Source organism: Musca autumnalis, unplaced genomic scaffold (assembly GCF_047663935.1).
Source record: "Musca autumnalis isolate F117 unplaced genomic scaffold, ASM4766393v1 scaffold_1, whole genome shotgun sequence".
Lineage (NCBI taxonomy): Eukaryota > Metazoa > Arthropoda > Insecta > Diptera > Muscidae > Musca > Musca autumnalis.
This window is the reverse complement of record NW_027411644.1, coordinates 295546411-295573588: the sequence shown is the minus strand read 5'-3', so window position 1 is coordinate 295573588 and position 27178 is coordinate 295546411. Positions and strand designations below refer to the sequence as shown.

General features: G+C 36.0%; 3 protein-coding genes across 5 annotated transcripts in view; 2 read left to right on the top strand and 1 right to left on the bottom strand.

The window, feature by feature from the left end:
• The window catches only part of Sol1, a 458110-nt gene that overhangs the window by 9788 nt on the left and 421144 nt on the right, over positions 1 to 27178 (bottom strand). The gene's annotated exons all lie outside the window — the stretch shown is intronic.
• DNAlig3 (DNA ligase 3) lies at positions 69 to 5671 on the top strand. 2 transcript variants are annotated; one of them, XM_073961711.1, is made up of 8 exons: positions 69 to 202; positions 303 to 613; positions 675 to 868; positions 1346 to 1537; positions 1592 to 1761; positions 1827 to 1896; positions 1961 to 2142; positions 4183 to 5671. In XM_073961711.1, exons 1-8 carry the CDS (start codon positions 186 to 188, stop codon positions 5615 to 5617), a joined length of 2571 nt encoding a protein of 856 aa, XP_073817812.1. In that variant the 5' UTR covers positions 69 to 185; the 3' UTR covers positions 5618 to 5671. The 2 variants fall into 2 exon arrangements, with proteins under 2 accessions (XP_073817812.1, XP_073817811.1); XM_073961710.1 differs by having other exon boundaries at positions 154 to 613.
• On the top strand, positions 19384 to 26524 carry LOC141389732 (probable cytochrome P450 9f2). Its single transcript, XM_073961719.1, has 4 exons — positions 19384 to 19680; positions 19738 to 20236; positions 25536 to 26196; positions 26268 to 26524. The coding sequence occupies exons 1-4, from the start codon at positions 19478 to 19480 to the stop codon at positions 26435 to 26437; spliced, it is 1533 nt and encodes a 510-aa protein (XP_073817820.1). The 5' UTR covers positions 19384 to 19477; the 3' UTR covers positions 26438 to 26524.

Below are 27178 nucleotides of genomic sequence, written 5' to 3'. Positions count from 1 at the left end.
ATCATGGTTTTTTATGTGGGCTAAACGCACACGCAACACGCAGAGCTATAGGTTTGGCCCTGTATCTACCTGAATTGACAGAACAGAAATTCGCCTCAAAAATTTTTTCGCCTCTGTTTATGAATTTTGACATTTAAAATCTTTGTTTTTCTTTGAATTCGCTTGCTAGAGCTATAGGGCCATGGATGCTTTGCTTCAACTTGTTCGTTCCAAAATATTTTAACTATTTAAGAAAAACATTAAATAAAAATACGTTTTATGATACAATTATTACAAATATTTAATAAGTGTCGTCAATTTAGTTATAATCAGGTTCATATTGGCTGTAGAAGCATGCAACGTGTCGAAGATAATAGATTGTTTACATTTACGAAGATCTGTGATGAAATAGCAGGGGAGAGAAGCTATTTGAATAAGGCCCAAAAATTACAAGAGTTCCTTAAGAAAGGATGCAACAAAAAGGAGTTCAAGGGAGACTTGTTGCTATGGATTCGAATGTTAATACCCTCCGACTCACAGCGGGTTTATAATTTACAAAATAAACAAATGCTGAAATTATTTTCTCGGCTTTTTAATACTGATGCCCAAGAAATGCAATTGGACTTGGAGCAGGGTAAACTTTATAAGTTTTAAATTTATTATAAAATTTAGCTTATTTTTATTTCTCTTTTCAGAGGGTGATGTTTCTGAAACGTTAAGAAAATTCTTTGAAGCTTCGAATAAACTAAAACCGCAGAAGGATAGTTCCTTATATCTGCAAGATGTTGAAGAGTTTCTAATAAAGCTGGAGCAACGCACCAAAGAAGATGAACAAACTGTCTTGCTCATGGAATTGTGTAAACAAACAACTTCTCAGGATTTAAAGACGGTATGAACTGTTCTTGGGTATTTGCTATAGATAAAATCATTAAGAATGAGTAGAATGAGTTGAATCAGTTCATAGAAAAGGTTGTCAAAAGTTAACAAGTGTATAGGGGACATTATACACCTTTGTAGATTGTGTGTTTTTCATCAAGCCTATAAAATGTAAGGATATTAACAGTGGTCATCTACTTCGGTGCCTTGCTGTGTCTCCAGGGCAACAATTCATTGGTTGATTTTTAGGCGTCCTTTAAAGGATTCATCCTGCGCAGCAATGCGCATAATTAAATGTCTTCCCAAAGAACTGTGTTATGGACGCTTCACAAAGTTCTTATTGAGAAAACTATATACCTAGAGGTCTATTTTGAAGAATTGAATAATTTTACATGTAGATAGTTTATGATCGGCAGCCCGCTAAAATAAACATGCCTATTAAAGTCTCCTTCACGTTTTAATACGTTCCATATTTCCCCTTTTATTACAGATTATTCGCATAATCAAGCAAGATTTGCGAATGAATGCAAAAGCTAGTCATGTCTTAGCTGCCTTTGGACCCATGGCTTATTCAGCATATCAGGCAACAAGGGATCTTGCAGCTGTTGTAAAACAATTCGGTTTTAAGAAGACAGAAAGCAATATTTTCGCAGCAGCAGAAACAAAGGCAAAAGGAAAGAAGGTAAGAATAGATTGTAGTATAAGAAAAAACCTACCAAAAATACTATATTTCCAGGGAAAGGCAGCTGCAGGTTCTGTAAACGTTATGACCCCAATATCACCCATGTTGGCTAATGCTTGTAATTCCGTTGAAGAGGCATTTCGTAAAAGTCCCTCTGGTCTATTTAGTGAAATTAAATACGATGGTGAGCGGGTACAAATTCACAAGCAGGGCAATGAATTTAAGTGAGTTAATGGCAAACAGTTTCCGATGAAAAGGCTGACTTTTTACATGTTCCCCCACTTTACAGATTCTTTAGTCGTAATCTGAAACCAGTTATGGATCACAAAGTTAAACGTTTTAAGGAAATGATACCAAAGGTATTGGTACAATGTAATGTTGAATATTTTCCGTTTTATAACTTTTACACATCTTCTTTCATAGGCTTTTCCCGGCGGCGGTGATATGATTTTAGACTCTGAAATTATATTGGTTGACACCATGACGGGAGAATTGTTGCCATTTGGTTCTTTGGGCGCTCACAAAAAGAAAGAATATCAACATGCTGAAGTGTGCCTTTTCGTTTTCGATTGTTTACTTTTTAATGGAGAAGATCTGACAAATACGTAAGTATAAGATTAACAAAATTAATGAAGTCTTAACATGTGGTTTTAGGATCTTGAAATGCGGGGAAATGGAATTCGTAATGAAAGGCCGACTTCCGTATTGTCAGTTGCTTTGTGTTCGTGCATGAAACTAGGAGTTCTTAAATCGATTTCCCCACTACTGCAATTTCATAAAATTACTCTAGTAAGTAACTCGATTTAAGAACCCCTAGTTTCATGCACGAATACAAAGCAACTGACAATACGGAAGTCAGCCAAAGCATCAGAAGATATATCATCCCTTATAAAAGAAAATTCGGGAACAGAACATGGGATGATTTGGAAGCATCATGTTAACTGACTTTCCCGACACACTCCAACGGTAGCGGGTTCTTACCGACTTGTTTCGGCCAGCGGCACCAACCCAGCATCATATGCAGATACAACAACGACTTTCCCGACAGTTTTTTAAAGTTCGTGTCGAACGGATAGGGGCAGAAAACGGACAACGTACAGCTTTGAAAATGTCACGGAAATTCCTTTCTGCTCTTCAAATATAAACAAGTAAAAAAGTGTCAGTCGGCTTTGCCGACAGATATATACCCTCGGCCAATGTGGTGACATAGGGTTTTTACACCTTTCGTGCTGTTTTCCCAAGAAATATGGACTTGCCCCTGAAAAAACTTTTACCGTCGTAATGGAGGTAGCGAATGCAAATCGCTTCAACAAAAATCAAAGTGATTCGAGAGCAGGTCTTAAAGTGAACTTATCCGAAATTTTGTGTGGGAGGTACCAGAAGGAGTAGATAAATATAGTCTACATTCGAACCTGATCTATATCTGGTAGATATATTAGGATGTGCAAAGTATATGTATATTACATCGGTCACTCCCTTCAAGAGTTATGGTGCGCAACATTTTTCCCAACATTTTTGAAGTTTTGTGGGGGAGGTACCTGAAGGAGTGGACCGATATGGCCCATCTTCGAATTTGAACAATGTTTTGATAAAATATTACGAAGGCCAAATTTTGGACCGAATCGACAGATCCGTTCGAGAGTTATCTTGCGCTCCAACCACTACACAAGGTGTCATAGGGGCTTTTTGCACCTTTCCGGCCATTTTCTCAGGAAGTTTGGACTTGCCCGTCATGAAACTTGTACCGTCGTATGGAAGGAAGTGAATACAAGTTGTTGCAACAAAAATCCAAGCGATTCGAGAGCAGGTCCTAAACTGAACTTATTCGAAATTTTGTGTGGGTGGTACCCGAAGGAGTGGGCCGATTGATTCCATATTGAAACCTCATCTAAGTCTGGTAGAAATTTCACGATGTGCAAAGTATGGACCAAATCGGTTACTCCCTTCAAGAATTATCATGCCCACAAATTTTCCGAACATTTTGGAACTTTTGTGGGGGAGGTACCGGAAGGAGTGGACCGATATAGCTCATCTTCGAACTTAAACTAAGTTTGGACAAAATATTACGAAAGCCAAAATTTAAACCGAATCGGTTGATCCCTTCGAGAGTTATCGTGCGCACCAGCCAGACAGACGGACGGACATTGCTAAATCAACTCCAAATTGTCTGAAACACATTTCATACTTGGGGTCAAAAACAATTATTTCGATGAGGCACATTTTGCCCGTATGAAAGTGTATATACCCTCATTAGCATAAATGCTGAGGGTATAAAAAGTTTGTACAGTTCTCTGAAACGTTGATTGATGAATTGTCTGAAACATTGCCCATTTTATTTGTCATGGTTAGGTACGGCTTTCAGAGATTATAAAGTCGGAGATATTTTTATAAGAGATGATTATCTAACCCTAGGAAAATTAGGCTTGACAACCCCAAACATCAGATGCGGTGACAGGATGGATATATCAGACGAACTAATGAGATCGTCCTAGTTCACCATTTAAAATGTGGGGGTTTTACCCGGACTGACTACGATTCACCTACTTGTGCATTACCGAGAAGGAAAAATTCATTGATGATGAGCTCTAGTACTATACCTTACTGTTTTAACCCTTTTCTTCCTTTCTTTCTCACTCGCTCTTCAGTCCCCTCCGACAGCGGCGGAAAATTCTGGAAGACAACATAACAATCATTAAAAATTATGTACAACTTTCCGAATCACATTTTTTGAAAACTAAAACCGAACTATCTCTGATGACGGCCAAAGTATTGAAAGCACATTTAGAAGGTGTGGTGCTAAAAGATCCCTCCGGTACATATCAACCGGGGAAAAGAGGTTGGCTTAAGGTGAAAAAAGATTACCTTTTCGGAGGGCGGATGGCTGATACAGCAGATTTGGTGGTCTTGGGAGCTTCCTATGGTTCGGGTAAAAAAGGTGGTGTCCTGAGTATCTTTCTTATGGGCTGTTATGATAAAAGAGACCGTCTATGGAAAACCGTTACCAAAGTTCATACCGGCCTTGATGATCAGACACGTTTGGAAATGCATGATCATCTTATGAAATTGATGGAAAGATCAGATCCAAAACATTTACCCACCTGGTTTTTATGTAATAAACCTCTGGTACCTGATTTTATTGCCAAAGATCCAAAAACTATGCCGGTTTGGGAAATTACTGGAGCAGAATATACCAAATCGGGTGAACATACAGCTTCGGGAATATCCATAAGATTTCCACGTATTACTCGATTGAGAAATGATAAATCCGCAAAGGAGGCCAACGATTTGCAACACTTGGAAAATATGTATGATGCTTCCAAAAATAATGTTAATGTTGATTTATTAATTAAGGGATGTGATGATGAACTGGAGGATAAAGTGAAGATTAATAGTAAACTTAATTTGGATGGTGGTTGTACAACAACACCAAAACGGGAAATTAAACAAGAACCTCAAGATGACAGTCCACGAAGTAGTAGCAATAAAAAGAAACCAACGACACCCTCAACCAGCAGTAAGAAAAGAAAATCCAACGAACCACCAGAAGAAGATTTATTTGGGGAAAGTATTAAAAAAATAAAAATAGAAAAGGAAGTTAAAAGGGAGAATAAAGCAACAGCCAAGAAACAATTGACACTAGATTTTGTTTTAAAAAAGGAAATTGAAGAAACACCCTCCACTTCATCTAGGGATGTGGCGAAAAAGGAAATAAAACGTGAAATCGATGAATATCCAACCACTTCATCAAGGAGTGCATGTAAACCTATGGATGATGTGATAAAGTCGAAAAAGAAAAGTAATATCTTTAAAAATCTCACAGCTTACTTTGCTACGACGGTTAGTGATGCTGATGCCTTAAAACAAAGCTTTGAAGCTAATGGAGGTAGCGTTACCACAAATAAAAAATTAGCCAATTTAATATTTCACCAAACCTGCAATGCAAATATGACACCAGCGGATTGCCGAACAAAATATCGTTTATCCTGTCATCATTTAAGTAAACAATGGCTTCTAGATTGCCTAAAAGAAAATAAATTATTAAATTATGGTCTATATGCAGTTGTGATAACAAAGAAATAATAAAGATAAAAGGGTTATTTTATCACAACTTTTGTTTCTGTATATAAATATAAAGTGTTTTGTTTGTGCTATCAAATAACGCTAAATATGTTGACATTGAGTTGTGCTTATTAGCTGTGGCTAATATGGAGGTAAAATATCCCCATTTTCTACTCTGCAAACATTAATGACTAATTAATACACAAATCACACAAATCAATGTTATTAGGTATGTTTTTTTACTACTTGAACGGTTTAGCTTTGTGCTCACTTCCATAATTACCCAGCAAAACTAAATAAAATATATTCTCAGCTATTTTTCAATTTGCGTAGAGGTGGTACCAATAGGGGTCCTGAAAAAGGCCATATATTAAAAATTTCCAATATATATTGATTACGAACAAGTGTAATTGTTATATGCAGTGGAATCCGTTCTTTATTGGTTTAATCGTTTCACTTAGGGGAAAAACGCATTTTCTTCAATACACTTTTGACAAAGGCGTGATTTGGATAAAAAATGTATTCTATGTATTCTAGCTCTTGTTTACGCTATGACTTCATTCACATACAAAAAGCGTAGCTCAAAATTGTTTCTAGTGATATTTTGTCATCAAATAATGTGCTGGGCGGAATTCTAAATCGCAATAAATGTCTAATAAAAGTATAATCGTAATAGCTTCAGATAACAAATTTCGACGACAAGAGAATACGCTTATTTTTATTATTGTATATGCTCACAAACAGTCGGTCAGGCAAATAATCAAAGACATAAATACAACTAAGACTAGACAAAATGCATGCAACAAAAAATGTTTACGAAACTATGTATAGAAACATTACCCTTAACAGGTTGCAGTTAATTCAAAATCGCAACCAAGGAGGAACATTTCATGTAATGGTACCAGAAACGAAATTTATGAATTCAAGGATCTATTCAAGAATAATTCTATCTCAATTGGATCGGTAAATTCGGTTAAAAACGTAAAAATGTATAAAAGAAAAAAAATTTATATCACCATATCGTGATATAACATTATGTTAAATTCAAAAGCCATTCATTGAAGAATGATAGCAAAAAAAAATGTCTTATCTTGTTGTATTTATGTCTTTGAAATAATTTCGAATGAAAAAAAAATATTAACTTATGTCCTTGCAAAGACATAAATACAACTAAGACTAGAAAAAATGCATGCAACAACAAAATGTTTACGAAACTTTGTATAGAAACATTACCCTTAACAGGTTGCAGTTAATTCAAAATCGCAACCAAGGAGGAACATTTCATGTAATGGTATCAGAAACGAAATTTATGAATTCAAGGATCTATTCAAGAATAATTCTATGTCAATTGGATCGGTAAATTCGGTTAAATACGTAAAAATGTATAAAAGAAAACAATGTTATATCACCATATCGTGATATAACATTATGTTAAATTCAAAAGCCATTCACTGAAGAATGATAGCAAACAAAATGTCTTATCTTGTTGTATTTATGTCTTTGGTCCTTGTCCCTTACAGCTAAACCTAAATAACGACGGGACGTACACAAATATATCACCAACCTACCAAAACAACGCCCTCTGAGCGTCCGTGTTACCCAAATACGTTGAGTCCCAAATCACATATAAAACACAAAATCCGCCACCGAAACTTATTTAAATGTTTTCATTCGTAAAACAAATAATTTTCCTTTGCAATGAATTGTATTTCATGTTTTGTTGGGCTTTTGTTTTTAAAATACAAAACACACACACATGCAACAATAACGTTCTGTCAAAGTTAATCTTTTTCAACGTACAAAAAGTATACGCTCGGCGTATTTCGGTAGTTCTCATAAGAATACATGTGTTCTACTTTTTTCACCACACACTAGAGCTGGCAAACCATCGATATTCCCAACATTAGATATTTTCGATATAATGTTTTAAAATATCGATTGCTACCGATATTATCGTTAAGTTGTCATCGCCATTAATTTGGAGGTGGAAATGTCAATGATTTTCTTGAAATTATGCAAAAGTAGTTCACAGAAATGTAAAGGAGAATAAACAACTGCTTTTATTTGATAAAAAATGTAAAAAATACATTTTATTTTACCGAAAAATGTGTACGTGTGACTACGGACTTACTTTCTTACACACACATAACCGAAAAGCAGCGAAATTTCTATTTATTTCAATGGATTTCAGGTTAGGGGTTTTTATTCCGATAATATCGATAGGCAAAACTATCTATCAATATTGAATTTTTAAATAATAATCGATATTATCGATAGTGCCATCGATTTATTGCCAGCTCTACCACACACGCCCGGGGTATACGTCCGTATATAGGTATGAGCCTTATGGGATGTTTGTGGAACAATTATTATTATGTATGTGGATTGTACAATCGATCTTGGCGTCAGGTACCTTCCCTGATGTCATTTGTGAAAGGCCGAACTCCTATATGACTGATCTTAGCACGTTTTTCCACCCGAGGAATATGAAAATATCTGCTGCCACTCTGTTCACCACATGGACTGATAGAGGTAAGCACTGAGTTCAATGTCATGGTAGAGTTGAGCAATTGAACGACCTAGTTCAATATCTAGTTCAGTGGACACTTGTCGTTTCTTTGAACAAAATGCGTATCATGGTATAGGTAAAGAGGTAGATTTAAATGGAAAAAATCTATAGAACCCTTGTTGTTCCTGAATTCCTACAACATCAAAATTAGTAAACACAAAAGCAACAAGTGGGCAACAAGTTTATAAAAAACACGAAAAATGAATGAAGGGCCAAGGTTTCTCCACATAATCGAGTTGTGGATATGATAAAATGTTTGTTTCAATGAAAAGCTGAAAAATTTCTTCCATACAAATGTTCTAAAAACTATTTTAAAAACCATTGAATTCGATTGCTTTTAAAATTGTTTGGCATATTATTCAAACAGCACACACACACATACAAAGATTGAGTATATTAGCTGTGTCTTTTTACGTGATAATCACCCTTATTACGGTTGGCGTAGTCGTATCCAAAATTGCAAGCTGACGTGTTGTAACGTCTAATTGGTATTATGTATGTTTTTGCACAAAAAAGCAAAAATTTCAATTTTTAAAGAATTCTTTTGGTAACTAACATTATTAGAATTATTGGTAGATCATTTTTAAACTTTTAATTCAGAAGAAAAACTAACCCTACAGTTTTTACAATCAAAATAAGTGTTTGGCGTAGACGTTTTTGTGTTCGTTGGCGTAGTCGTTGTCGTAGGGATATTTTTTGGTACCACGTAACATTTACGACAACGACAATTTTTTTCTCATACAAAATTTAAAAAATATATATTTTTTTAATTGTAAAACAATTCGTTTGAAATCATCTTTTGAGCAAGAACTAAGAAATTTACATTGCATCAATCGTTATATGAGGACTCTAACAGGTTTTCAATAGAACGTTTGTCATCTGATAAAGACACGAAATTTATCTTATGAAAATGAATCAAGTAGTAAAATTTGTATTTATTATAGTTATTTTCCAATATATTTTAATAACCATTGCCAAAAAATTCTTTTGAAATTAATTTGTTTTTATTTTTATATGCTGTCGTTTACAAAATCGGTCACGACTCTTTCCTCGTATTTCAACGCCATACGTAGTACCTATTTGTCGTGATACGCCAAACGTAATACCGATTTGTCGTATCAAAAAAAAATAAATGTTGTATTTAAACCAAGAAATGCGTTTTGGGAATTACAAATGTATTTCTTTCGATTTTTTTAGGATATTAAATGCTATAAAAGACAAAAAAATTCGTTGTATATAATTTTTCATCATATAAAAATTTATCTTACGACTACGCCTACGTCTACGCCTACGACAACGTCTAGGTCACTTGAACGTCTACGACTACGCCAACCGTAATAAGGGTGAATTAGTAATAATTATTACTAATGTTGCAGATTTTGACATTTGTATAAAGGAAAAGTTGCTGACAATAGGTTTGTCCTTTTACGTACTGAACTTTACTGAACATTGTTTCTTCAGTAATGTTTAGCAACATTTCAATTATACAATTGTCAAAACTTTACTGAAGAAAAAATGTTCAGTAAAGTTCAGTACGTAAAAAGACAAACCAAAAATTGTTTCAGCAACATTTAGTAAGTAAAAAGTCACCCCCATTGTTGTGACGTTTTAGGAACAGTCGAAAGAAAAAAATTAAATTGACAGGAAGCTTTAGCTAACCTTTCTTATTAAACCATGGCCACAGCTATCTACGACATGCAGGTAAAGAAACCTTGTTGGCCACATATAACGCGATAGGTCGGTCTGTGGTAAGCTATGCGGCACCAGTATTGTCTGCGAATAAAAGTACACAGCGATGGAAAAATATTCAAACCAGTCAGAATGCCGCACTGAGGACTGCAACAGTATGCTGGTGGATAGGAGGACCCCCATCCCTAGACATGTTAGGAGGGATCTTCATGATCTGAGGTCCAACGTTACAAGAGAGAACAACTTGATGAAGCAGATTTAAAAACCTTCACTCGGACGCAGTCGCAGATGCCATAAACAACTATCTTGTTAATGCGGCCCTCGGAGAACATCCCCCATCGGACGCAGCTGAGGAGCGTCATGACACTGTGCAAAACATCTGCCCATCATGCGGCACAGGCCCGCACGAACCTTGTACATTTTCAACTGCCCTGCCAAACCCATCGTTGCTGTCCCATTCCTAGAACATGGGATAGGCCCAGAGATTATGCAGAAAAATAACGGTATTCCAAAGAAGAATGGAAATCTTTTCATAGTTCGGCTTATATGACAAATCTGTGGTTTTCTTGGAAAACGACGTAAGGCCATTTTTATTTTATAGCCTTTTACAGGGTTAATATTTTTAATGAGGATTTATTTGACGTATACGCAAAGGAATTGGCATTTGAAGCCCAGTGGGTTTTTTTTTAATTCCATATAAACCATGATACAATAAGAAGGTAGCATTATCAGCCCATTGTTTGGAGGCCATATCTCGGGAAGTAAACATTTCCGCAACAAAAGGAATACATGGTTGGAATCGGGATAAAAAGCACTATCTGTGGTAATTTTTTCATAATTTTCTGCGTTGGGTCGGGAAAGGAGTTCCCGATCGAAGATAATAATTAACTAAAACAAAATGAAAACATTCCTTATACCAACCAATGTTATTTAGAAATAATAAATTATTCATTATAGATACATATATAATACACTTTTAGGATTTGTACTTATTTGTTCATTTTTTTGTACTGCGATTACGTCACAAGTATGAACTTTAGTAGTTAAATTAATGATCAGCATTTCTTGCTGTTTTCTGGGCCATGTATCTCATTTTTCATAAAAACAGAAAAGTAATACATAAAAATAGAAATGTAATACAAAATAGCATGCAAAAAGTTTTACGTCGTTTTCACTTGAAAGAGAATCAATAAATATTTAATTTTTATCCAAAATGACATAAGTCGTCTTGTTTCTTTTTATGAAAATTCTTCTTCTTCTATTATCCTTCACTCCCTGTGGAGCATAGGGCCTCAACCATTCTTTTGTATCGAACTCTGTTGTGCGATGCTTGATTGACGTCGTTCCATGAATAGTTTGCAGCTTGTAGTTCTGCGTCGATCGAGCTTCTCCAAGTTTTAGCTGGCGCACCAACACGTCGTCCTCTTCCCTGGTAATTCCACCGAAGCGCTTGACGAGCAATGTTTTCTACAGGTCTTCGTAGCGTGTGGCCTATCCAGCGCCATTTCCGTTGGCAAACCTCAATAGTCCGGTCAAAATAGACATGCGTATAAGGGGGAAATAGCAAAAATTCTCACAAAGCTGAATTTTGGTGGAGAGCTAGGGTTGGCCATTAGAAGCAACGTCCTAAAAGTCCCCATCGATCCCATGTGTGCAAAACAAGTCTATTTTGACCAGACTACAACGGGAGCTGCAATTTGATTGGCGATGTTCAATAGTTCAGCATTTCGTATTTGGTTCGGCCACCAAATGTTTAAAATTTGCCGCAGACATTTGTTTGTAAAACTTTGTAGACGGCCATCTACTGAACTTGTACGTTTCCAGGTTTCGCATCCGTAAAAAAGGACAGATTTCACATTCGAATTATATATGCGAAGTTTGGTGTGTGTTGAGATTTGCCGAAAGCAGCCTTTGCTTTATTTAATCGAGCGTTGATGTCTTCTTCAGCTCCACCCTTTATCGTTATTTGGCTACCAAGGTAATTAATTGAATAATTTACCATTGTGAAGAACTCGGCATCTGAAGTCGGTATACATGGCCTTGATTAAATTGAAAATTTTATATGGTATGTTACGTCGTTCCAGAATATTCCATAAAAAGAGTCGGTTAATACTATCAAAAGCTTTCATGAAGTCTATGAATTCCAAGTATACTGGTGTGCGAAACTCATAGCACTGCTCCAATACTATTCTTATAGCCCGTTTAGACTGTACCCTTATACGATGATTAAGGGCATTATCTCGATTTAAGTGCTTAATCCACCCAAATTCACCCTGATTTACCATACAAAATTAAATCAACTCAAAACTTGGATTTGTTTTAAATCAAATGTTAAATCGAAGTATTTTGACATACAACACTGCTGTTTGCTCCTAAAAATGCAACTATTGCAGTCTGTACCAATATTGGCAACTGTGTTCATGCGTCGTTTATTTACTAGGGTTATGACTTTTTGACCTTTTTTCTCAAAAAAGATTTCCTTTAGCGGGAGTGAATGAACTTTGCCTATTAAAATTTTGCTTCAGAATGTTTTTCCTGTTGCACGAATAAGTGACATTTTGCCTATTAATGACTAAAATAATTTGTATTCTATTTAAATATTGAAAAAGGTCCGCACAAAGCACTTTCAATTTATGTGATACATGGAATAAAGCTATATATGATATAAAATGATATATATGTAATAATATGACGATAAAATTTGTGAGAAACAAAAGTTAATGTCATTCTGGATATGTCGTGTGGCTTTAACGATTGTTTTGAGTTATTTATGTGCTTAAAGTGACTCCAAACTTTTTTCCAAAAAGCTCATCTATAAAAATTTTAAAGCTTTTTGTGCGTGAGCTTTTTTCCATCGAATCACCTTGCAATTAAGATTTTATCTAATCTTATGCAAAAGCTCATCAAAATATGACACAGGGATGTGAGGTTGTAAAAAAGTCATAACCCTATTATTAACATTTTCAAATAACTGTAAACACAAACACACAAAAACAAACAGAAGCGGAAAAATAGAAAAAATATTATATAAAAATAAAATGGATTGACCTTTAATTTAATATAAATTGTAAGCAACATATTTAATAAAATTTTTTGAGATTTTTTTCCATTCCATTTTTAATTTTCAAGCAATTTTTTTGCAAATTCGCGTATGTATACGTAAACAAAGATCAGCTGACTGGCATCTTATATCATTTTAGACTAGTCTAAACAACTAGGATTTGAAAGTTGGATTTAGAAATCGAGTCGATTTAAAATGACTAGTCTAAACGGGCTATTACAGTGTTAATAAGGTCAACAAAGGAACGATTCTCTCTGAATCCAAACTGATTCTCTCGGACTGTATCAATGACCGAGTCAGATATTCGGGTTAGAATTATGCGGCTTAATATTTTACTTGGGATTGTAATGTAATTCCCCTGTAGTTATTGCAATTTTTGGTATCCCCCTTTTTTCGTATTTTTATCAGGATACCTTCATTCCAAGAGGAAGGAAGTACTTCTTCTTCCCAAATTTTTAAAATATACGGGTGCCATAATGTTGATGATTGTTCTGCATCACAAAGAAGCATTTCCGCAGAGATATTATCATTGCCGGGGGCCTTGTTATTTTTCAGGCTTTTTGTTGCCATTTGTACCTCCTGTTTAATTGGCGGGTTATCCACAATTCCAGTAAATGTCATATAGCGGTTAGCAACGAAATGCATCTCTATTGGCGTCGTTAGTCCAATTGGGTTATTAAGTGTTGACTTGAAATGTTCCATCCACCTTAATAACTGTTCATCCGTCGCAGTCAGTAGGGTTCCATTTTCGCTCATGATAGGTTTGTTGGTGTGAGTTGGTTTTCCGCACAATGTCCTTGATATGTTGTATAACGATTTGATGTCACTTTTAGTTTCTCCACATCGGATTTGCGGTTTGATTTGGTTGCAGTTGATCTTAGACTCGCCAACTTCAATCTAACTTTAGCCACGACTAATAGCCCGTTTCCACGGTACGTCGTTCGTTCTCTATTCGTTGTTCGACCCATAACTACGAATAAATTACTTATTTTCCCACACAAAATTCTATGAACGAACGACGATTTTTCTACGTTGTTCGATTAGAAATACTCTCTGAACGACGAATAAGTATGTCCCATCCCTAACAAATGAGAGAATTTATCGAAAAAATTAATTATGACATGTCTAAATTCAAAATTGAAAAATTTGTTGAAAACACAAAAAATTTTAGAAAAAAGGAAAAAGATGAATGAAAATTAATGAACTAAACATTTTATATAGATGCCGAAGGAAGATGGTTGTGCTTCCTTCTTAATTCCACACACATTTCTTGTCCATTAGTTCAAAATCGCGTAAAAAATCAGAAACAAAAAGGAAACAAATAACTGAAAGTCTGTATACACAAATATTGTTTTGACATGTCTATCTCTCCTCAATTTTGAAAATAAAAGCATATAAAAATATATTGAAAATACAAAATTATTCAAAATTTATGGAAAAAATTAATGACATGTGTGTAGTTAAATATAGAAGATACATTTGAAGGAAAGTCTATTGATTTTCCTATTCATTTAATGTATATTTTATGTGTTTTCGGTTCAAATTTTCGTGAAAACAAGGAAACAAAAATGAAGGAAATTTTGTTTATGTTTCTGTTAATTACGAATGGTGTCGTGGAAACGGGTTAATTCGTGTACGTCGTTCGACAGGCGAACAACGTAATTAAAACGCCCGTGTGAACATGACATAAGTAGTGGTCGCTGTTAATGTCAGCTCCTCGTTTTGATCTCACATCCAGAAGAGAGATCGCCATTTGGAGTTTATCAAGACATGATCGATTTGATTTTTGGTAAAGCGGTTCGGAGAAACCCATGTTATCTTATGCTGAAGTTTGTGAGGAAAGACAGTGCCCCACCAAAAGCTTCTTATCACAGCATAACTCTAATAATCGGCATCCAATGTCGTTTCTTAGCCCGATCCCATGTAGCGTTCAAGCCCAATGTTTTCTGAGCCAACTTTAGCATTGAAGTCGCCGAGTAAGATTGTTATGTCACAATCGTGGGTATTGCTATTCATCCAACTACTGAGTGCGTCATTGAAGTTTTCTTTCTCTTCAATAGGCTGTGTTTCCGTAGGAGCGTAGGAATTTATGATGATAAGATTGCGTGCTCTGGTTTTAAGTTTCACTGCTATTTTTTTTTATTTCCTTGGCAACATTTATTTGACAATTATAAAACACATTCATATGTACATTTGAACATTGCATGTATAATTTTTTGTTAAAAATATGCCGTTCCTACACGGAACATAGGGCGGAAACTAGTTCGTTCCAACGTTGTCTATCTTGGGCAATTCTTCGTATTTCTGGCCATGTGCCGAAGTTCTTGCTTTCAGCCTGAATTGTTCGTATCCATGTCATCTTGGGACGTCCTCTGCGCCTTGTACCCTGGGGATTCCACTCGAAGGCCATTTTATTTAGATCAGTGTCATCTTTTCTGAGTGTATGGCCTATCCATCTCCATTTTCGCCTTTTTATTTCCCTTTCTATAGGTTCTGATGACGTGAGTTGCAGAAGGTCTGCATTGGATATTATGGTCGGCCAGAAAATATTGCATATTCTTCGTAAGCATTTGTTTATAAATACCTGCAGAGCTTGATTAATGGTTTTGGTCACCTTCCAAGTTTCGTATCCGTAAAGTAGTATTGGTTTGATGCTTGTGTTGAATAGACGCAGCTTGGTACTTCTGCTGATGTTGCGGGATGACCATATTTTCCTCATGTTGTGGAAAGCAATTCTAGCTTTATTGATACGGCTTTGTACGTCAGTATCGGCGCCCCCGTCCTTCGTGATTATGCTCCCCAAATAACAGAAGCTGTCGACGTCATCCACGACAGTGGGTGTGCTGTCCACCATTACAGTCAAAGGGGAAGTGTTTTGAGTTTCTAGGCGCATGAGTTTGGTCTTTTTCATGTTAATTTTGAGACCTATCGTTTTTGCATTTTGTAATAGCTGTTCCAATTTAGCTCTGGTTCCTGCGATGGAATGACTCATGAAACAAATGTCATCAGCATAATCAAGGTCGCTTAGCTTTTCATGTGGACGCCATTGTATGCCATCTTCGATTTCTGAATTTGTTTTGCGCAGTACATTATCAAGCACAAGTATAAATAGAAGTGGGGATAAGACGCATTCCTGGCGGACGCCGTTGCAAATGGTAAAGTTTGGGCTAGTTTTTTGTTTAAATCGCACGCTACATTCTGCATTTGTGTAGAGCTCGCGGATAATATCAATGATTTTATTAGGGAGCCCATATTCAGTTAGGGTATCCCATATTGCGTCTCTATTGAGATTATCGAATGCCCGTTCAAAGTCCACAAATAGTAGATATAAAGGTGACCTGAATTCTACGGACTGTTCCACAACGATTCGGAGTGTGTTTATATGGTCAGTGCATGATCTCTGTGGTCGGAAACCGTTTTGTTCGCGCCTCAATTGTGGGTTTAATACTGGTGTGATTCGGTCAAGTATTATAAAGGCTAGAACCTTTTGGATGGTGTTTAGGAGAGTGATTCCCCTCCAGTTTCCGCATGAGCTTAGATCTCCTTTTTTTGGAATTGTAATAATGACACCTTCTTTCCATTTCGATGGTATATTGTTAGTACTCCATGCTTCGCTAACGATGGGTTGTAATATGGGGGTTAAGACATCTGCGGCGTATTTGAAAAGGTCCGGGCCACGGAATTTTATGGGTGTTACGTGGAAGCCGAGCTGAAGGCTACCGGACGGGTCACAGTTTGCGGATAGTGAAAAACCTTCAGATATGAAGGCTAGCTGCGAATAAGTGAAACACAAATAAGCAGTCCCGGACAATCAGCGGGTGGTAACACTGACAAGACGAGTAGATGCCGTCTTACATTAGCATCTCCAATAACCCACGTAACGTCTGTTCTCCATCTTAGGAGCGGTTACGAGCGAACGTCAGTCTTGAAGCAAGCGGTCCGCTATATAAATGTGATTGATAAGGTGAGACTGGATGCCTGAAGATTACGAAATCACCAGTACGTATCCCACTGACGTAAATGGGGTTGCTCAGGGTTGGTAGCCCGGTCGTAAAACCAACTTACCCAAGAAACGGAAACAAGAATAACACTGCTATCAGTCTCTCATTAATAGGGTACCATGTTACTACGAACTTGGTCATTTTTTTGGTCATCAACAGACCAACACCTCTACTATGTTCTTCCCCTTCTGGTCGACCGGAGTAAAGAAAGACAGTGTTCTCATTTATCAGCTCATCTTATCCTGTCCACCTTGTTTCTTGTACAGCCAACAGGTCAATTTTGTAGCGCAGCATTTGATGTCTGAGTTGATCTAGTTTGCTTGTTTCATACAGCGTGCGTACGCTCCATGTAGCAATTTTCAGAGCATTTTTCATGCCTATAGTTGGTTTTTGAGTTTGGTTCGGTTTCATTCATCGAAATGTTCTTGCATAGATTAGGCACCTCCAAAATACTTGTGCCACCTGCCGGAGCAGGGGGATTTCCCATACGATTACCCCTTGGAGTAGTGTATTCTCTATAATTGTTTCTTTCCATGCTTAAAAATATCAGTGTACTAAGTCGATGGGTGATGAGTCCAAAGACACGTTTTGAATATTTGTATAACGAGCCGTTCGATCCGAAGCAGACGCTCGCTTGCAGCCGAACCTAACCTGGCAATCAGACGCTGCAGGCGTTTTAGTACTCAGCCGCCCCTAACATGGGAAACAGACGCTGACCCATGAACCGCTCGGTCCGAGACAGTCGCTCACAGGATTCACGTGGGGTCCGCGGGGTCGTTAAGTCCGTCATCCCTTTTTAAGGAATGCCCCTGCGGGAAAATGTTTAAGATTTATTGCTGCTTATGTCCACATAATAAGTTTATTATGAACATTATTTTGTAGAAAGGCCCACTTACGTAGTTTTGCCAAAAAAATATATCAGTAACAGAATATTTTTTCAAAAACGGAAAAGTGATAGGGAAAGATCTTAAAAAGTACAATTACGTGGCATTTATAAGTCCCAATTTACATTGGGCGAGTTTACTTGCGGCAATTGTCATTTTGTTGGAGAGAGAGGTGAGGCATATGGTAACCCTTTGCCTCTCAGCACCCTCTCTCACCTACAAACTGACAATTGCCGCAAGTTAACTCGCCTAATGTAAATTGGGACTTACTCAATATTTATATAAGTCGACGTATGTTGTTTTTTTTTTTTTTTTGAAAACCATAAAGGCCCCCACTCATTTATCAGTCTGTGCCGTCAGTCCGATGAACCCTTTCTGTATGTGTGACTGACAAGTGTGTAGCACGAACCATCAGTCAAGTCTAAAAATCTTGAATTTCTCCTCCAAAAATGAATGAATTCTAAGTTTTTTTGTGTTTCAACACCAACATTATTTTCTGTTTTTCAAAATTATTTATAGACATTTTGAAAATAAACACAATTCACCCAGACTGATGGGGGTTCATTTTGAAGTCAAAACTATTTTGATTTTCATCAGTCTTGGAAAACTCACACATACATTCTCAAAATTTCAAAAATTTACACATACTACCATAAATGCTGGCAGTCAGACTGACTAATGAGTGGGGGCCTTAAAAATGTTCTGTAGACGACCAACTATGTCAGTATGGAGACATAACAACCCTAAAGTTTTACTGGATTTCCCAGGGGCATTTTATTTTAGAAAAATCAGCAATTCATTCATGCAAAAATTACACTCACTGGGATCACTGGGTATTAAGAAAGAATATGCAGCCGTCGGATTTTCCAGTTGACAACCTAACGATTTAAGTCATCAACCCAAAGTTTTAAACTTTTGCAAATGTCCCTGCCTTTTGAACTTCCGAATAACTGACATTGCTTTGTTTCTAGTCCTAAAAAAGATGTTCCACTTTTTTATCAGAGAAGAAATCCCCAAAGGCCAGATCCGGTAGCATGAATTCATCTAATTATCATCACTACCAATGAACGGAAACAAACAAAACGTGCCAATCACACAAAGCCACAAACTTTTCAGACAGACCGTATGTGCCGGGGGCTTTAGCGTCAGCATACCACAGTAAATTTTATCAACCACCAAACATTTTTGATTTATTCACATGTGTTTAGTACAATGTCGTGCTTTGATATTGTTAAAGTTACGAAGTTTTTCGGCAATTCACACACACGACCCGAACGCAACGAAAGAGCACACAAATGTTTTGATTTGTTTTTGTTTTGCAACATGCGTGCATACAACGTTACTAACACACTGTCAAAAGTTGCAAATATTGAGAATTTTGTGTGCCCTCTTCTTGGTCGGCTGTGGTTTAGTACTATTCCGTTTTATATCTGCTCTTGTGGAGTTGAGTATTTTTACGTACGCTGATCACTATAACGTAATACAATGTTTACTTGACAAACTGTAAACAACGCACACTCATACACCTGTTTATCTGGTGCGCACAGCTATGTAGAATGCCAATATTTAATAAAGTTATAGATGTCATTATCGATCGATAGCTTTAACGGAACATTAGCAAAAATAGTCACACATTTGTATTTGCGGTGAAAACGTATCAGAATTATCGCCGGAAACATGTTTTTAGAATTAATTTGTTTACTTTTAATTGCCGTTGGCTGTTTTTACTATTGGGCTACGAAAAATTTCAATTACTTCAAGAAACGAAATTTAGAATATGAAAAACCGATGATTTTATTTGGTAACAGCTATGAGATTTTAATGAAACGTAAGACCGGCTTTGATGTGTTGTGTGAAATGCACGAACGACACAAGGGCATGTACGTGTTAGCTGTAATATTACTTGCAAATAAATACTAACAAATGTACAATTATAGTGTCTATGGAGCCTTTGATGGTCGCGATCCAGTACTGATGATACGTGATCCGGAATTGATAAAACAAATTGTGATCAAAGATTTTGATCATTTTATTAATCGCACACCAACAGTCAATTCTGGCAATGAGAATTTATTTTCACATTCATTATTTAGTATGCGTGATGATAAATGGCGCGATATGCGGAGTACACTGACTCCCGCCTTTACAGGCAGCAAAATGCGTCAAATGTTCCAGCTAATGTTGCAAACTATAGATGAGGCAATGTCTTATTTGAGGACGCAACAAATGACCATGGATGGTTTAGATGTCGACATGAAGGATCTAACAACACGTCTGACAAATGATATTATTGCTTCCACTGCCTTTGGTCTACAAGTGAACTCATTTCGTGACGGGGATAATGATTTTTATATGAAGGCAAAAAGAGCTGTCACTTTCACTGGGTTGCAGCAGTTGAAGATTTTATTTATAGCCATTTTTCCCAAATTGGCAGAGGTGTGTATGAAGAATTTGGTTTTACTTATGTATGTATTTTATTGCGTTAAAATTGTACTGAATAATGGAGGAAAAAAGTGATATTCACGAAAATGTAGTCGAGGTGTATTTCTGGCTACGTCGGAGATGTCACTTACGAAGAGATTGTATAACACTGATTCCAGAAATGATCCTTAAGACATTCCATCGATGTCTCGAAATTGCATCTGCAAGTCCCGCAGAGACTGCTTTCGTCCGTATTTAAATTGAAACCATCAGACCTTCAGAATTCTTAATATATCGGTGACTCGACTGATGTGATTTAGAACTTATCGAATCGCCAGTGATTCAGGGTTGTGGTAACAAGAAGTATGACAGCTTATTCTACTCTTACCTCATCCACACTCTTACCCTTCTAAGATCAGCGTTATGCGATCTGATACCCCGGTTACACTTAACAGGATTAACCCAGTGGGTTTGGGTTTCAAATGTCAATACCATAGCGCAAATGTCAAACAAATCCTCATGAAGTGGGTTAACCCGACAAAAACTCTAATGAACCGTGCTATGAAGGAGAGACCATCTGCATCTTTTACCTTTGCATATGTCTTGGAATTTGCTTTGATGTTTTCTAGACACGAATTGAAGCAATCCCACTCTTATGCTTAGTTTACATTTACGAAATCCACTCGATTTCAACTGTCAATTCCATAGCCCAAACGTCAAATGAAATCTCATCTGGATTTCATTTGACGTTTAACCTATGGATTTGATAGTTGAAATCGAGTGGATTTCATAAATGTAAACCAAGCATTAGCCTCAGTATGAAGAAGGCATTATGCCAAGTTTACACTTGCGCTCCAAAATCCACTGGATTTCACGAAATCCTGAAATACACCCCGGTGTTTACACTTATTTTTTGTTGATTTCAAACATATCACAATGATAAAGGTAGATGCATATGCGCAGCTGATCGAACATGAATTTTCAAAACAATTTATTGTAAATTGATTTAATCGTCAAAAATATACGACAATATAGAACTTTACAACTTTATTTGGAAAATTATCGTAAAATTATCTATATATCGTATTAATTGTGTATAGTACTAACAAATGAAAAAATAAAAAATAATTTTATGGTTGAGACATCATAATAATAAATTTTGATAGATAAAAGTTTTGCTCAGAATCTGCAAAATATTAGTACTTGCAGGAGTTTTTCCATTTAGTGCTAAAAATGCGTTCCCGTACTCCGAAATCTAGCAAGACTTGCACTTCTCTTTAAACAAAAATAGCGCCGAATAACACCCTCTTCTCCTGTTTTCTGCCATAAAATTTTGGCCTAGTAGAAACTAGCAGCAAGCATGTTCATATGTTCATTGGTATCTAATATTATAGCTGATACGTTGATTTTGACATTTCTGCTGGAGTTTTTGCAATTTCCGTTATTTTTCCGTTCCCGTATTTTTTACGAAATTTGTATGGGGAAGCAATTTTTGACAATTCGGTCTATTTTCTAACATTACCATAAAAAAAGTACGGGAACACAATGAAAAATATCATTGTAACAATGTAATTTAATATTTTTTTACGTTGTTTACAAATTTTGATATTAACATTTTTTGTTCCAGCAATTCGCGCATCTACGTTGTTTATTGTGATACGTGAAAAGTGTTGCAACTTTTGGTACTTTTTTAGGCAAAAGCAAGGTTGTATATCATGTGTACTGTGATTTCGATGTTGATTTCGCTGAAATCACGAAATGAGATGATTTCATTTTTGTATGCGAAATCATGATAAAATTTGCTTGATTCCGCGCGAAATCACGAAACGCCTTCGAAATCACGAAACGACGCCGAATGTAAACCATGCATTACACTTTTACGATTAGTCGTATTATACTATGTTTACATTTACTAAATCCACTCGATTTCATCTGTCAATTCCTTTGTGTATACGTCAAATGAAAACTCATCTGAAATCGATTGGATTTCATTTGACGTTTGAGCAATGGAATTGACAGTTGAAATCGAGTGGATTTCGTAAATGTAAACATAGTATTAAGGTAGAAACACAATGAAATACGCCGTTTTATCACGCTCAGTTAAATGTAAAAGACTAAAGGCAAAGTACTACCTAATTCAAATTAATTTGGCAGCATTTGAATTAGGTAGTACTTGGCCTTTAATCTTTGACATGAAACTGAGCGTGAAAAAAGCGGCGTATTTCATTCTGTTCACACCTTTAAGGTCTTTTACATGAAACTGAGCGTGATAAAGCGGCGTATTTCATTGTGTTTCTACCTTTAAGGTGCGAACAGAATGAGAAATTCACGCGTATCCAAGCCTCAAATTATGTACAAGAATAAAGAAATGCAGGATCGCATTTGAATAGGTAGTACTTATCCCTTATTCATTTACATAAAATTGAGCGTGAAGCAACAAAAGTCAATAGTCGTATTCCTTTACGTTCCTGAGGTTACCAGTTTTTACCACTTTTTACCCGCAAAGTGTTCCCTTACTTTTAAAAGCATACAATTTATATGAGAGCAGTTTACCACTTTTACTAGTTTTTGCCACTGTTACCATTTTTAAAATTAAAGGAACAGACAAAATGTGTCTCTACCAGTCCTTTTTTGTAACGCACAGATTCTCGATCTCTCAGATTTGATTAGCGTGCAACGATGAATCGCTTGAAGTTCGGAGTAGATCACACAAAAGGAAATTTTGCCTAGCTATTTTCCTACTTATATTTTCAGTTATGGTTCTTCTGAAGACACGATTGAGTCCATGCACATACTCAGTTCAGCGTTGACTATTGAAGATTCAAGTTGTTTTTTCTGAATTGCTTCCACGGCCACGGTTTCTTTGTTTTATGAATATCCTGAAAGAGTTCTACCAGGATTTCTCCTTATCTGCTCATTTTCATCTCTCCGTCAATCTCGTAATTTACTTGTATGCTTAAAACGATCCCGCTAGTGGAGATAATAATAGGCCTGTTCGATAACTTCGCAAGTAAAAAGTATTTGCAAGTTCTTGCAACACCTCCCAGTCTTCTTTCACTGAACAAGTTTGTTATCGAACAGCATTTTGTAAAAGTTTGTTCAAATTTGTACAAACTTTTGAGTTATCGTACAGACCTAATACATATATAATAAACATAATATCTGCTTCGTGGTTGCAGTATGTCGATGGTCAGACTAGCAAGGTTTCATGAAACCAATTTCGTTAAAGTTTCTTTTCAAATTTCGTTAATGTCCACACACGTTAACGTGAAATTTAAGATCTTTGCGTGTCCTCTTTATTTTACCATTCGCGTTTGTTGTGTTTCTCATACCAACAAAAACAAAAAAAGACATAAATAAAGCAAAAAACAACACAAAATAATTAACATTAATAATTAAATTAATATTAATAGTTAAATTTTCACTATTTCATTAATTAAATGTTTTTATTAAATATATTTATGTTTGTTTTGTTGTTAACGTTTGCTTGAGAAAATAAAAATGAAAGAAAATTGAAGAAAAAATCTTGCAACGAAGAACAAGAAGAGGCAACACAACAAACACAGAAAACCATGTACATGGGTTTCACTACTTCATACCCCTCGCCTATAAACTTGACGTCGCCATAATGAAATCGTGCTAGTCTGACCATCGACTATGCTGCTTTGTAGCCTTTATCGTTCAACCAAAAATGTCCAAATGTTCGGTGGTATCCTAGCAGGCTACTCTTGTCTTATAGCCCATTTAGATATGACTTCATTAGCCGGATTTAGAACATTGTCAGGTTTTATTTGCTAAATCCAGCCAAAATCTACCAGATTTCCCATACAAAAATAAATCCTCGTATTGAGTGGAGTTATTTTAAATCTGGCATAAATCCTCGTATACAACTCTATTTTTTGCAACATGTTGCTACAAAATACAAAAAGTTGCAAGCTGGCACAAGAAACAAGGTAGATGCATCGGTGAATTGCTACACTAAAAATAATTTAAAATGTAAAAATTTGTATACAAGGCGGAAAAATTAAATTTGTTTTAATGTACAAGGTTGATTTTAATCAACCAAGACTAATATTTACGATGTCTAAACGATAAAATAATTCGTTATGAGTTTTTTAGCTAATTGACCTCTGAGATTTTTGCAAATAAAACAAACTTTTATTGCATTATTCCCAACAGAGGTCAATTAGCTAAAAAACTCATAACAATTATAAATTGAATTTGACCAAATAATCAACCACAACACATAAAATAATTCTTTTATTTATTTTAGATGGGCAATAAATAGTTCTTTATTTGCTCTTTAGTTAGCACTAGTAGCATAATGTGCTATGAACAAAAATCAGCTGATTGCCATTTAAATCCTCCAAAATGTATATCTAAATGCAATAAGATTTGTACTGGATTTATTAAATCCAGTCGAGGATTTATGGCTAGTCTAAATGAGCTATAACTGTTTGAAATTGTTTATTTTCATCTATGGTTTTACTGAATATAGGAGATGCTTCCCAAATACGAGTTACAGTGATACCGCAAGGGCGAAACATAAATTATTTGATTTGAATGCAACCTTCGTGGTAGCAGTTTGTTTGTAGCCATTATAGTTCAACGACAAATTTCCCGGTGTTCGGTGTTAGCCCAGCATGCTACATATCTTACCGCTTGAAATTGTTTATTTTCACCTATGGTTCTTCTGAAGATAGAGTATGGTTTCCAAATATAATTTAAAGTGATTCCGCTAGGTCGAATTATCAAACCCTTGATTTGAATGCTTATAGTACGTTTATATATAACCGGACTTAACAAACCCACTGGGTTTCAAATGTCAATTCCATTGCTTATATTTCAAATAAATCCTTAGAAAGAAGGTTAACCCGACAAAAGGTTATAATATAGACATGGTCTTAGATTTCTAGTATCTGCTTCCTAGTTGCAGTATGCTTTGTACCTTTATCGTTCAACGACAAATCTCCCGATGTTTGATTATAGCCCATCAGGGAAACTTGGCTTTGAAATGTATCTCTTTCGTCTATGGTTCTTCTGAAGATGGAACTGAGCCCATCCAAACACTTGCACACCTCAGCTATAGTGTCCTCGAATTCTTATTGCTGGCTGTTTGCTAAAATACCAATGATCGATTCTTTAGAAGATCATTTTCATGACCTCGTTCGAACAGATTATAACAATTGGGTGAAATCATCAATTTGATTATACTGGGCGATTTCTTGTGAACATTCCTCCTTAAAAAAAATTTCAATAATCTTAAAATCACTAAATAAAAACCTTGTCTCTCTCCCTCTGTTTTTCATTGCAGCGTTTAAAAATGGATATATTCGAAAAATCATTTACCGACTACTTTATGAATCTGGTATTGGGCACTATGAAATATCGCCAGGAGCATAATATACAACGTCCCGATATGATCAATATGCTAATGGAGGCTCGCGGTATGATACCCACAGAGATTCAGAAAACCCATTTCCGACAATGGTCTGATATTGAGGTAGTTGCACAATGTTTGGCTTTCTTATTTGCTGGATTCGAACCATCATCAGGTGTTATGAGTTTTGCCGCACACGAATTAATGGAAAATCCCGCTGTTCAGAAGAAACTTTATCAGGAAATACAACAAATCGAGGATGAGTTGCAAGGCAAACCCGTAACATATGAAGTATTACAAAAGATGACATATTTGGATATGGTAGTAACAGAAGTTTTAAGAAAATGGCCAGTAGCTGGTGTTACAGATCGCATTTGCAATAAAGATTTCATATATGAATCAAAAGAAACTGGGGAACGCATTGAAATTAAGAAAGGTGAGAAGGTGCGTATAAACATGTGTGGCATACAGCGTGATCCGAAATATTACGAAAATCCAAATGTCTTTGATCCGGAGCGATTTAATGTGGAAAATAAAACGAATAAAGACAGTGCTACGTATATGCCATTCGGTTTGGGTCCACGCAATTGCATAGGTAAGGATTTCATTTGTATTAGTTTTTGATATTTTTGCCAAATCACTAATGCTTTTTACATTTCTTTGCAGGAAACCGTTTTGCTTTATTGGAAATTACGACATTCCTTTATTATTTATTGCGTGATTATCACTTAGAGCCATGTTCAAAGTCTTGCATACCGCTTGTATTAGATCCCAGCACTTTCCAATTGTTACCCAAAGGTGGATTTTGGTTAAGGATTAGACCGAGAGCGCCTTAAATACGCTTCAAGTTTAAAAGAAAATTTGTAAAATATACGCCGTTCATAAGTATTTTGAATGTAAAGAATTTGCATTCTTTAGTTAAATGTAGTTGTTTTGATTTTATAGAGACTTGTAAATGCATAAGTGCGTACAGTGGCTCTCACCCCAAATGGCCCACTGTTGTTTATATTGTTACGGAAGTAGGTTTAACTAATCTCCGTGTAGACGTTGTTTTATTCCCCGATACGATTTGTACCAAATAAAACAGGGTTCGTTTTAGATTACGTTTCTACAATGCTTTATTTAATTTATTACACTTATTCGGAACTGACTTTAATTACTAAACACACAGCTTGTCTCTAGCTAGCACGCAGCAATTCTTTAACCGATCCGTTCAGTTCAACGCTTAAAACACAACTTACTCGTCATTGCTAGTTCCACCTGAATTTATCTAAAAATTCCCTCGTTCAAGAATCCTCTAGAACACGTGTGGCAACACCTCGAATCTGTGCATCGAACACACAGACGTACATTCGCACTAAGCGAACAACCAGACTCACATACATAGGCGTAGATCAACACAAGTGGCAGCAAACTAATGACGTAATTACAACAACAAACAAATGCAAGAAATAAGAAATGGCAACTAAACGATAATTACATGATTATGGCAAAACAAACAAAAGCACATTAATAAAAGGTAATGTAAGAACTAGAATGATGAAGAGATTTCTACATGGTAGTTGTTGTTGCTTCAC

Bases quoted from the DNA above. Each gene is read 5' to 3' on its own strand.
- DNAlig3 (XM_073961710.1), top strand. From the start codon at position 259: ATGATACAATTATTACAAATATTTAATAAGTGTCGTCAATTTAGTTAT. The intron at 614-674 runs GTAAACTTTATA...TTCTCTTTTCAG, and splicing joins GCAATTGGACTTGGAGCAGG to AGGGTGATGTTTCTGAAACG. The intron at 2,143-4,182 runs GTAAGTATAAGA...CTCGCTCTTCAG, and splicing joins GGAGAAGATCTGACAAATAC to TCCCCTCCGACAGCGGCGGA.
- LOC141389732 (XM_073961719.1), top strand. From the start codon at position 19,478: ATGTTTTTAGAATTAATTTGTTTACTTTTAATTGCCGTTGGCTGTTTT. The intron at 19,681-19,737 runs GTACGTGTTAGC...GTACAATTATAG, and splicing joins CACGAACGACACAAGGGCAT to TGTCTATGGAGCCTTTGATG. The intron at 20,237-25,535 runs GTGTGTATGAAG...TTTTCATTGCAG, and splicing joins TTTTTCCCAAATTGGCAGAG to CGTTTAAAAATGGATATATT.